Source organism: Thermobia domestica, chromosome 15, assembly GCF_964235325.1.
Source record: "Thermobia domestica chromosome 15, izTheDome1.hap1.1, whole genome shotgun sequence".
NCBI lineage: Eukaryota > Metazoa > Arthropoda > Insecta > Zygentoma > Lepismatidae > Thermobia > Thermobia domestica.
Window position 1 is genome coordinate 160,557,520 of NC_137468.1, and position 13,462 is coordinate 160,570,981.

Sequence of the window (13,462 nt, forward strand, 5' to 3'; positions counted from 1 at the left end):
TTGGGGATACATGACGGCTACTGGTCCTGTAGATTTGGTTGCAGTGCCTGAGAGAATGAACAGCAGTGTTTATGTTAATATCTTCGAAAATACGTTGTTACCGTCCTTAAAAGGAAACTTCCCACAACAGGAAGAACAGGGGTGTAATGGAGGGTATACGCGGGTATACGGCGTACACCCACCTTTAAGTTTTGGAAACTATGGTATAGCCACCTAAAATTTAGGAAGTATGCAGGTATACGCAGGATGATAAAAAAAAAAGAAGAGGGTAAAAATAGGCATTTTCTTTGTTGTTTCGGTTTCATTCAGATAAAAAAATTATCTGAGGAAAATTTGTTAACAGGAGGGTAGGAAACAAAAGTCAGGAAAGACTTGTAGCGTATGAGCATGCCACAGTAATCTTTGATCATTTCAGTACAACCGTCACTTCGAAAATTTAGTAGTGTTTAAACTTCCTTTGTGAATTGACGAATTAAGAGTTGCTTCGCAATTTGAAGATGTCCAAGAAGGTGCTAGAAAATTGGTGAAAAAATGAAAGAGAAAATACCTTTGTAACTTCCGTTGTAAAAGCAAAGACATCGAGAAATAGCGAAACAAATTCAAAGAACATGTTAATTTGCTAGGTACTACTTCAGAGAAAGATGTAAGTATATTTATTTATTTTATATAACACACATAGAAAGCCGACACAACATACGGATCTTTATCTCAACGCAAGCAGCTTCCAACACAAGTCCCAAGTCCTTCGTGTTAAACATCTTGATCTACAGACCAGTCTCTGTAAATGACCAGGAAAGTTTACAAGAGGAATTCAACCATTTTCGTTCCAGGCTACAAGAAAATGGCTACAGTGTTAGAGATATCAACCATAAAAAGGGCCGTTTCTTCCCAACACAAAGTGATGAGAAAAGTTACGAGTGAGGATTATCTCTACTACCGTATTGCCGTTCATCGGCCGCACCTCTAGCACTCAGCAGAATACTTGCCGTGTCAGACATAGTATAAGACTTATTCATAAGCCTCCAGCCAGTTGATTTTACAAATACGAAGATAGTAGTCAAGTGCAGCAATTTTTAAGATAGAATAATAAAAAAGCCAATAGCTATCTCACGTGAAAGGAACAGTTTCAATAGAAACAATGGGTTGCAATTCAGTCCTATCTGGTCGACCCTTTTCAGCAACAAAAAAGAACATTCAACAAAGCCATTTCTCTTAGCCACAACAATAGTCAATCAGGAGCCAGCATTTTCCTAAGGTAATCACAAGCCCCCATTTATATCTCCGCCCCTAAGTAGTCACCGTATACACATGCCTATATCTCCGGTCTCATCATAATAAAAGTGCTCCACTTACCGAGAGAGTACAAGACCGCGGAACAATTATCTTCTACAGCGTAGAGTAGCAGTACAAGTGTATGGAAGCAAGCAGCAGCAGGATAAGTGACCTCATTATGTCGGCGCAAAACTCTTAAAATTCAGAGAAAATTGATGTTATGATTGACTAAGACAAGGCTAAGGAATCATGCCGCTCTTATAATAGTAGTACCATCCGGCTCTTATTAGAGCCACCTGATAAGAGAGATTTCCCTCCCCAACAGTATTGGCATTAAACAAACCGAACGGAGAGATTTAACTATTTGCTCCCTGTCCCCCTGGAGTGACCGAGCTTAGAATAGGCACTCTTCCGTGTACAGGCCATGCCGACAGTCGGAGAGCAAGTAGGCTAACCTTGATCCCAACGGGACAATACTCTAATTATACCCACAAACAACTACACGTACAACATCTACAAAATCGTAACTCTGAATACTTTGCGCTGTTATCCCGAGGGGCTGCTTACATCAAGAAAACAAACACCTACCCACCTTTTAAATTACTGGAAGCAGAGAACAGCAGAGGACAGGAAGAAGCAGAGTGTTAAGGCCTTTTTAAGCCCCATGCAGGAATTAAAGAAAGGATATATAAAAACGCCACGGAACTCAAGGAGTAGAACCCTTCTGAATAAAACAGCCAAGAGATGTTACACGTAGAAGACTAACCAACAATAGAGGAAAACAAAGGAGACCTTTCCAGCTATCACCAGAGAGGTCGACGCACAACACTCCTGAAAGGGAGCCACTTTCTGAAGAAGGTTTGCCCCCAGAAGCTACCTTTTCTCCAACTGTGGGATCACCGAACTTCGTCTATAGCTATACTGATGCCGCGAAATCATCTGCACTTCAGAGTCGAAACAACTGCTCACTTACTAGTAGACAAAGAAATACTCAAAAAATCTCTGAGAATAACTGCTGCTACACGGGTATGCCCATACAACCACACTCACGAAGGTCGCATAACCTATACAAGATCCAAGAAAAGGATAGATATAAAGATGAAGAGGAAGAAAACAGACAGAGAGGAAAAGAAATCCATGCTATAGAGGAAACTGGAGTGCTATCCAGGGAAACAACTACACATCATAATCAGAAGAAAACTTAACAATCAATCAACAAGGACCTCACTGAGCACTTGCAGAGCTAATAATCAAAGAACCGGAAGTAACCGATGCTCACACTGACCTTTCCAAAGCGCTGACAATCAGATGAAAAAGGTCATCGCACCAGAAAAAAACTTACCGGAAAAATCAAACATATAATACACCTCCACCTTAACCTGATCGAAGCTGGTAAAGCAGATATACATCCAGGGGACCATGATATACTGCTTAATGAGATAACCCACAGAGAACCACAACAATATCCAGAGGAGCCAGCATTACTCAGCCAATCAGAATATTTTTTTAAAAATTGAATTCCATGTTGTGGGCTATACCTATTCCTCGCGTATATGGGCGTTCAATCTGAACGATCTTAAAGAATATTATTTAGAACTACCTAAGATGTATAAGCCTGCCTCTAGTATAAAATCCTATCTACACAGAATATACATTAACTCCCAGAACATTCTGTCTGCAATCAACACATCAACAGAAAATAACACATTGGACAAAGTAGCCGTTTAAAATCTAGACGTCACTCACCCTTCGGGGGCAAAATATATTTCACTTGACTTGACTCCCGTCTCTTCATAACAATCCTTGAAGATAAATGCAATGCCTGCATTCGAAACTTCGGATGTGAATACCTTCACCTAGCTCATAGCCCGAGATGACTTACTAAAATTGTAAAGGTTTTTATAGCATCTCCAGCTTGATGACTAAGATGTAAGAGGAATAACATCCTTCCTTAAAGGCATTGGAAATGAGGCTACTTGGGGTCTACAAGTTAGGTACCATTCCGACATTTGCCTGGTGCGAATGAAGAAAAACCTCTCTGAGGACAGCTGATCCGCAAAGACTCTTTCATATCTTCTTGAACGATTTGTTATTATTATTATTATTATTATTATTATTATTATTATTATTATTATTGTAATTTACACTTGTGTGAACGGTCCCCAGTAGATACAGAATTTCACAAATTAAGTCAAGGTCTCCTTGGGCTATTAATGCTCAAAGTTCAATTTTCAGCACTTTCCAGCACTCATATCTCGGAAAGGACGCCGCTTTCTAGTTCGGTGTATTAAACTTTTTTCTTTGCATGTGTTCCTGTCTACTTCTAACCCCCAAATGCAGTAGTAGTATTTATGAAACATCCTATATATAGGGCGTTTCATATATATATACTAATGTGTGTGTGTGTGTGTGTATGTGTGTGATAAGGAATGGAGCGTATACCCACCTAAAAAATTAGCATTATGGAAGAATGTATATTTATACATGACAACAGTGCTGTTTACACTTCCCGGCAAACACGAGAGTGACTAAGTGAACATCCGGAGTTAATTTGTATAAATTAGACCCCTCTATTCCCAGACTTGAACCCAATTGAACATCTGTGGGCCTAGATGGTGCAAGAATGGGAAGAAAGACGTGAAGACAGAGACAAAACGTTTCTTCAAAATCATGTTACGGAACAGTGGCTACACCTACGTGACACACCGTCATATTGCTCGAGACTTGTATCTAGTATTCCCTCCAGACTTCAAGAAGTTATTGACTCTAGAGGTAACTACATGAAGTACTACTGTTTTTTTTATGTAAACATTTATTTTTCATTTATTTATTATATTTTTCTAAGAGCAAGACATTCGTTCTTCATTCTTTTCTTTTGTTTGCTTACTTATTCGTTCCTTTAAACATAAAGGAAGAGTAGTATATCTTCAATAAGTATTTGTGAATTTACTTTGAACGTTTCTAAGGTCGCATTTATTTCATTTTCTTACTCGTATATCATGCCCAATATTACTTTCATTTCAGTTCATTAATGACTTTATTTCACATCTTGGATAAAAGTATTCTTGTTTTTAAATTATGTTTTTCCTTTTGGTTGTTTAATTTCTAATTACAAGTATTATCTCAGTTCGAATGAATAAAGCTCATTTTTTATATTGTCCCATTAGTTGAGCTCGAGTTCGAGAAAAATATAGTGTAATTTACGTTTTGTATTCTTCATATAGAATAGTATACTAATGGCAATATTAATTATTATTTTTCATGAGTCTAGTTGAGTAGGGAGAACTTGGACAAACATTAACCTGGTACTTCTTTACGCAATGACAAGAGTAAAATACATGTTAGCTGTTCCTTATACTTCAAAGCGATGAAACCAATATTTTGTATTGGTTAAGAATTAAGCAACAAGGAGGTTCCAAAGAAAACCTTTCCTTCCATACGAATATTAAAATAAAGTGAGGCAATACATTACTAAAATTTACGTGATATTTCCAATTCTTAACCTCTTCTTATTACACTTTTCAGGCCTAGATGAAAAGAAAAAGAGAAAATGAAACTGCAAAGATTTACAATGAACAACTAAACATTTCCTGTCATTGTAATTGTGGATATTTTATTTTTGAACAAGTATAATGAACCAAAAATATATTTAGTAAGTCATATTTCTCTATTATTCGATTCTAACTTGAAAGTTACAGTTCAGGCAGTGATGTATCTAAGAGTCATGGTGTTAAGGGTATTGTAATCCCTCCCACTGAAACCTTTATATTTTATTGAAACAAAAATTATTGCAGTTTTTAATCTTGGTCTAACAGCACCGTGTGTGGAGGACGGTTAATTTATACTACGATTTATCACTTCCAAATGTGTAGAAGATGTGGCTGGATATTGTGTATAATCATTCAAGAAATTTAACGAAACTAAGGGACTTCGTAAATCCTTCACGCCTCCCCAGGAGGAGGAAGCGCCCCCCGGTTGAGAACTACTGCTTGCGAGCAAACCATTCTCAGTCTGTTAGCATTTCCTTCCTCGCCTTCCTCTGTGTACTGCGCATGCACCAGTCAATTTTCATGGAAGATCATAAATAACACTCATACTTTCTGTAGTATTTATGAAAGAATGTGTAATAGAATCTATATCAACAACATACATCATTCGTCAAAGTAACGAATAACGTGCTCATAAGATAAATCAATAGAAATATTACATCAAAGTAAATTAGGCTTAAATTTTAGAGAATAGAAAATACATGTTATTCTGTAAGAAGAATTGCTACTCGAAGTCTTTGCTAAAATCACTGGTTTTTACAATAACCGAGTGGTCTAAGGCGTTCGGCTTGTAAAACACCATTCGAGCTTAGTTCGAGTCCCCGCAGAGTACAACGCTTTTTTCTCTCTCTCTTTTCACGTGTTCTAGACGTTTTTGTCTATATTTCTGTCGGATTCAATTAAATAGAATTTCGAATAGAGACCGATATATATATGATAAATGATAATTTATTTGCGAGCATACACTCGTCTATAATATACATTTTCGAGAAATGTAAACTAGTGAAAATAGTAAACTAAAAAAATATTCGTATATATATTGATTAATTAATTGGAGTTAAGCATGCCTTTCCAATCATTATTATATAAAGAGGAGTAACTTTCAAGTCCAATGCGAAAAAAATATATTTGAGTTTTAATCCCAACCAAAATTGGTAACTTACAGGATAACTTTTACGTGATTAGTATTATAATTTTTTCATGTATACAGTATTATAATTCTGTATAAGTTATGGTACTACCATTTCAAAATGTAGAACCAGAAACATGTGTAATATTATATCTGTTACGCAGTGGTGCCCACCCACCCCTTATGTCCATGACGCACCCCCCCAATTGTCTACCCGTAGGTGTTCTTCCATGAAAAAAATCTTCTTTTCGATTAATTTTTACACTCCCTCAAACATATTTATACAGATTTTTTACCCCCCCCCAAATATTTCAATGACGCACTTTGCGTCATAGCTCCCCCTAGTGGGCACCCCTGTGTTACGAAAAGCTCTTAATCAGTGATAATTTCAGGGAGCGATCTGAGGGAGAATTGTGAGACGTTAAGAAATTTCTGCCTTCGGGACCATATCTTCGATCGTGCTTAATGTGGATTATCAGTATGTCCTCCACCCGTATTAAAAATTCCCCGGAAGATAATTTTCTGAAATCACCACTGTTTATAAATAGTTTTTCGCTACAAATCAGAGGATAATAATGGAGTAGTGAACATACTTAATATTTTGTTTTTAGCTATGGATTTCAGATTTGCAATTGATACAATGTAATCGAATTTGAAACAAAAGAAGTTTCCAATGAGTTACTCAAAGAAATGCTTTCCGTCTCCGGATGAAAATAGGAAGACACTTAAAAAAAGAAATAACATGCTACCGGGTTTGAACACAACAACATATGATTGATAGAGTATCAACACAAACCACTGGACCATTTTGTATGCCTTTGCAGACCTTCTTTTGATTTTCGTGAAAGCAGTTTACTGTTCCATACTCGCTTTTGTTTATTCCGATACGACTATGAGTTCTCTGTGAATATTTGGACGTCACAGCACTTGCAATGTTTAAAAATGTTTTTAGAATAAATTACATTCGACTTTACGTCATAATAACATACGTAAATCAGGTTGAATTCATGAAATGATTGCGGTTGGAGTGAGCGTAAATGTTTTCATAGTTAGGAGTCTGGATATGCAAACCAGACGCTTAACGTGGAGACTTACTTCTGTAAAATTTGGTACATCTATTGAGCTTTAAAATCTCGAATTTCACATCATTGCAACAACTCATAACTCAGAAACCACTCAAGTCTTAGTGACGCAGTTTCACTCACTTGTTACTGCCTAGCCATCGTCTATTTTGTGTAAATTAGAGATTTTTTACTTATGTCCTTCCTGAGATATTTGATGGTGAAGTACACGATTTTCAAGAATTCGCAATATTTAAAATTTTCCAGAAAATCAAGTATATGGTTCTCAGATCTGAAACTTGTTTGCGACGTTGTTTACTATCTAGTCTCTATAAACAAACTCCATGGTTCTGGATAATGACAATAACATGTAAAACACAGTTCTGACCAGAACAAAATGAATTATATTAATAACTATACGTTGTTTTGTTACAGTTTCAAGGACCTAGCGTCCTCTTCATCAGACATTTAGAAAAGGCAGAAGACAGCAAATCTTATATCTTCCTCAGCCGTTAGTTAGCATATTCATTTATAATTTTAATTGTTGTTTTTATCTATCTGAGGAAGATATAAGGTTTGCTGTTATCTGTCTTCTCTAAATGTCTGATGAAGACGACGCTAGGTCCTTGAACCTGTAACAAAAAAAAAAAACGCATAGTTATTAATATAATTCATTTTGTTGGGGTCAGAACTGTGTTTTATATGTTATCTAGTCTCTATGTAGACAGAAAATTGAAGGTGAGTCTCATTGATTTCGTTTCAAAATGAACATTCCAAAATGGTCATTTCTAGGTTTCCAAACGCAATGCTCAAAGCTTTTTCTTTCAACGTTCTGAAGTACGTCTCAATGTGCATAGAACACAGTATGTTGCCCATTCCATTAACTTTTATATGGTTTTGGTTTGAACTCATGATCTTTAAAACTTAAAAAGTTACAGCGTTTAGGGGAATCCTGTGAAAAGTGCAAAATACGCACACGCGCCTATACAAAATGGACGCTACAAACCAACCCGCGCGGCTAAAAAATAAATGAATATCCGTTTTCAAGTCTCTGAATGTGGTACAATCTCAGGTAAAAAAAAAAATTAAAAAATAAATAAATTTGTTAGCAACTTTTGATCTGGAAATTGGTCGCTTTCATTTGGATTGCTCCTTGCATAAATGACTTCCATTTATTATTAAAATATTTTGTATTCATAAAAGTAGTGTGCTTTGTTGCTTATTCACAATAAATATAAAAAAACAATAAATATACTTACAAATTTGAACCCTTTGGAATTAACAGCACTAAGTCATTGTTCTCAAGACATTCGTAAACACACACTAGTAAATCCGTTTGTTCCACAAGGTTTCCTCTTTTCATAATATACAAATCCAATTCTTTTTTAAATTCATTAAACAAGCAACGCCCCCTCGTCATAAGCTCACCTGAAAGAATAAAGCAAATGATCTATAAATAACCTCACGCTATGTATTACTTATCATAGAAGAGGAAAAAAAAGATATGATTAAAGTGACCAACATCAATAGTATTTGCAGGTATACTTCCGGGGGATTTGGTTTTCTCGGATACGGTACCCTGACACCCTTTGCAAAGATAAGTTTCATGTCAATCTTGTGCAGGCCACTTTTCTACCAAATAGTATTTCAGTGCAGATCCGTCATATTTTGATCTTGTTCTGCGCCGTCCGGACAAAATTTTCTAAAAAAAAAAAAAAAAAAAAAAAAGAAAAGAAAGAAAATAAACTCTGGCCAGCACTGAGGCTACAGTTGCCCACTATTTAACCCTTTGGGGTACTTATGGTACAATTTGTACCATACGGGTGTTTCATGATACATTGAGTTATAACTCTTCTATTTGAGCTTTTTCGTCCGTTTTTTTTTTTTTCAAGTCCAGAGGCATTGTAGAAGACATTACGTATGGTTTCACACCTTCCTGCGTCTAGACATAGGAGGTGATGACGTCATAATTTTAAAATATATATTTTCTCTTATGAAGCCTATGTTCATGATTTTTGGCGGGCTTATTTTTGCACGTAGAAAATTGAAATTTTGCACAAACATTCAGTCCACCGAGTAGTATTTACCAGATTTTTTTCTCAGGTTCCTGCTTTAAAATAGGGGGATCCAGAGGGACAAAGGGTTGAAAAAAGGGATATTATAACCCCAAAAATCCCTTTTTTCGGCATTTTCCCGCCTTAGATAGATGATGGAGACATGTAAGTCATACCATCTGAAAGGCAGTTCTATTCTGAAGAAAATGATGTGCAAACCATGATCCTAGGGTAATTAGGGATGTCTCAGAGAATTTTTACAAAATATCCCTTTGTATACGGGACTATGGTACATTGTCGATATATATAAGTTTTGGCGGGCTTATTTTTGCACGTATGAGATTGAAATTTTGCACAAACATTCAGCCTACCTAGTAGTATTTATCAGATTTTTTTCAGATCTCTGCGTTAAAACAGGGGCGTCCAGGGGGGCTAAAAGTTGAAAAAATGAATATTTTTACCCCAAAAATCTCGTTTTTCATCATTTTCCCGCCTTAGATACGTGATGGAAACACGCGAGTCATACCGTCTGAAAGGCAGTTCTATTCTGAAGAGAATGATGTGCAAACCATGATCCTAGGGTAATTAGGGATGTGTCAGAGAATTTTTTTATCTGAGATCATGATGTTTTGCGGTAATTTGGGGCATTGTGGAGATTCTTGATAAAAATTTCTCCCGCCCTTACTATTCAAGATAGAAGCTTGAAATTTGGCGCACACATTCAGTTTACAAAGTACTATTTATCAGATTTTTTCTAAATGGCTACGTTCACACAGGGTCGCTCCAGGGGGGCCCAAAGTGAGAAAAAAATTTCCCTCCAATATTTTCCCTTTGACATCAATTTTCCCTCTTCTGGTATACGATATGGGCATGCAAGTGGTACCATTTGAAAGCCAGCTTCATTCTGCAGAGAGTGAGGTATGAACCATGATCCTAGGATAAATAGTGACGATGCAGTAGCTGCTTGACTGAAAGTCTAAAAACTACCCCAAAAACCCAGGATCCCGAAAGGGTTAAGCTTTGAAATATACGTAAAAATCATAGTCTTGAACAGGGTACTATCTTCATATTTGCCTGATAAAACTGAGAAACAATTGAGTCTGAATATAGAAAGTGACTAGCAATTCTTGTTGTTTTCTTGACAATTTATTCTTTATTATTTTAGTACCTTCTCAATTTTACAAATATATGTAGCAGAACATGTCTTTTTCTTCCTTCTTTATTTCACTTGGTCTTGACCTACGCATGAAAATAAAATGGAGAAAAAAAAAACCTATTTTTCCTTAAAATTGTATTTCCCTTTAAGGATCCCATACTCTAAATAGGACAATCGTGACATGGTATCGCTTGTTTCTGTGTGCTTACTTTCCACCCATAAACGTTCTGGTTGATTCCCACTTACAGCTATGCTAATTGTTTTGCAACATTTTATTAATGGCCCATAATGATTGGGACTTATTTTAGCCGTGCGAATCTAAGCTGAAGAGAAAAATGTAGACCTAAAACAGGTTATAATTAGGAAGAAACAAAATCATGAAAATGGAAAATTATATCTGTTTACAGGAAATGGTCAACTCTTGTACATTCATTCATAATAATTCTCACTTACTTCTAGTATTACCATTAAGTTGTTTCCTGACCTCTATGATGGTTAATGTTGCCAACTTTTTGAAAATGGAAATAGCGGGCACCCTCCTGGAGTACATATAATCTTACGATTGTGACATTATCGCTCGTCAAAAATGTGAACAAACTGAAAGTGTTTACTTCGCATAAAATTGAGAGATTCGGAGTTCGAATTTAATAACTTTACTTATTTCTGAAGCATTTATTAAACGTACTTATTCCAGTTTTGGTTGAGTTTTCACATGTAATTTTTGTAGTCTACTATCAATACTACATTGTATTTAAAACAGAAAACCAAATAAAATTGGCAATATAATTATAGCATGCACAAAATATACTTAAAATATGAGTCTTACCAGCTTTGCTGGGGCTGGTAATATCTCACAATGCATGCATACTTTTAGTAGATCTGGAAGCACTGTTTAATTGGAAGATATTACTGAACATGAAGCAGTGCTAGCTGCGCTCTTGAAAATGTACTTTTGCTTACCTTTAGTAATTTTGATGTTCAGTCAATTTTCCTGCCTTCAACTTTTCAGCAAATTCCGCGCACGACAGGTCGATATCAAAACGAATTATAAGTTCTCCTTTAACCATGTTCATTGACAAACGATAGCTTTCGTCAGTCCAAAATAATTTGAATAGAACGGAGAATAGGACTAGTAAGAGGAAAAGTTACCGGACACTTAACGGCCAGTTTTCAGGTTGTACCGGATACCTGACAAGGAGATCGAAACCGAACTATCCTGTAGAATAACAGACGGTTGGCAATTCTAATGGTGATGCTTACTAACAACTCTTTACAGCTTAAAAGTTAACTAACAATATACAGGGTGAGTCAAAAGTCCTTGGACACCTGCATAAGTTTGAAAATCGACGGGAAAAGTAAACAGTGATGATGGGAACAGAGGTTTGATGAAGGGCCGCAACTTTTGGAGCGTATGTCATTCATGGCCGAATCTTAAAATCCGACATTTTGGGTTCAAGTCACTTTTTTAAAATGGGAAGGGTATGTATGACACATCAAATAACACTAGCTTGAGCTTAGGAATTTAGTGGTGTAATTTGTTTTCTTCTATCTTGTACAGTTTAGAAGCTATTAATGTTCAAAGATGGAAAATAACCTTGATATTAAATGCTACAACACATGTTCTACGTGTTGTCCATCCCGTGCAATGCACAACTGTAGTCGCCGCAACCACTCTGACTGCACATGGAGGAGAATGTCTTCTAAAATTTGGTCACGGCTTGTTGGATGCGTTCCTCCAGGTGTCTCAAATGACAGATTGTCTCAGCATACACTATCTGCTTAAGATGTCCCCATAGATAAAAATCAAGGGGCGTTAAGTCAGGGGATCTGGGCGGCCACTCCACGGGACAACGGCGACCAATCCACTTCCCTGGCAGTTGTTCATCCAGCCATTCACGGACACCAAGTCCATAGTGTGGAGGGGCTCCATCGTGCTGAAAATAAGATGCGAAAATGCCGTCAGCGTTCAGTGTGGCAGGGAACACAAGGTCCTGCAGCAGCATCAGATAGTGTGGTGCAGTTAAGGTGTTGTAAATGAAAAATGGCCCAATGATGTGAGTGTCCCATATGCCACACCACACCATCTCCTTCGCTGGACTATATTCTCGACTCGGGTCAACCCAGTTCGGATTTGCGTCACACCAGTATCGACAATTATGTCGATTAACCTCCCCGTTCAAAGTGAAATACCCCTCTTCGCTGAACAGTATGGCCTTGGCAAGCGCAGGATCCAGTTCGGGTTGTTCAGTAGCCCACATGCAGAACTTCAACCTGCGGTCAGGTTCATCCTCGTTCAGTTTATGTTGCATGTGCAGCTTGTAAAGATGCCACTGATTAGCGTGCAATATCCGGACAACGGAGGATTGGCTTATTGTTCATGCCAGGGACACACGACGGGTTCTTCGTTTAGGACTTTTCACAAACGACGCAACAACCGCCGTTGCAGTTTCCTCATTGGTAGCAGTCTTTGGTCGCCCACTACGTGCCCTATCTTGAAGAGAGCCCGTCTCCCGGAATGTGGTGATCACGTGAGCCACCGTGCTGTGCGATACCGGTTCTCTGTCGGGGTGCCGTCTGTTGCAGTCAGCTGCTATTGTTCGGTAGCTGCGTTCCCCTGATATAAGGGTGATTTCGATCTTCTGTTCAAGTGTCAGACCCATTTTAGATCACCTGGAACAAAGAGAGAACTGGTCAGTATCAAGGTAATTTCCCACCTTTGAACATTAATAACTTCTAAACTGTACAATATTCCTGAGCTCAAGCTAGTGTTATTTGATGTGTCATACACCCGCTTCCCATTTGAAAAAATGACTTGAATCCAAAATGGCGGATTTCAAGATGGCGACCATGAATGACATACACATCAAACGTTGCGGCCCCTCATCAAACCTCTGTTCCCATCATCACTTCTTACTTTTCCCGTCGATTTTCAAATTTATGCATGTGTCCAAGGACTTTTGACTCACCCTGTATTACCAGCAAGTATCATACAACACTGAATAACCGTCATTTAAATAATTTATTGCACAAACAATTCAATCCTTTTACTAAGTTTAAAGTAGTGTATCACTCAGGAGAGATGAGACAATAATAGATACAACCTGCTAGTTAATAATAGATAAATTTTCAGACAGAGTACACAAAAATTGGAAAATATAATTTATTCCTGGAGAATAAAAACTATCAACTACATCAACCTTGCAAAGAACGACACACTTTTCAGCACCATGAAAATTCATTTC

At 37.2% G+C, this 13,462-nt stretch overlaps 1 protein-coding gene across 2 annotated transcripts in view; it reads right to left on the bottom strand.

The window, feature by feature from the left end:
* Positions 1 to 13,462, bottom strand: part of LOC145671321 (uncharacterized) — a 503,933-nt gene that overhangs the window by 267,696 nt on the left and 222,775 nt on the right. For both annotated transcript variants that reach the window (XR_014128506.1, XM_081740319.1), the window contains exon 5: positions 8,270 to 8,438. Coding sequence is in view for 1 of the 2 variants with exons in the window: in XM_081740319.1 (XP_081596445.1) it covers positions 8,270 to 8,438 (169 nt within the window). In the remaining variant the exon portion in view is untranslated. The remainder of the gene's footprint in view (positions 1 to 8,269; positions 8,439 to 13,462) is intronic.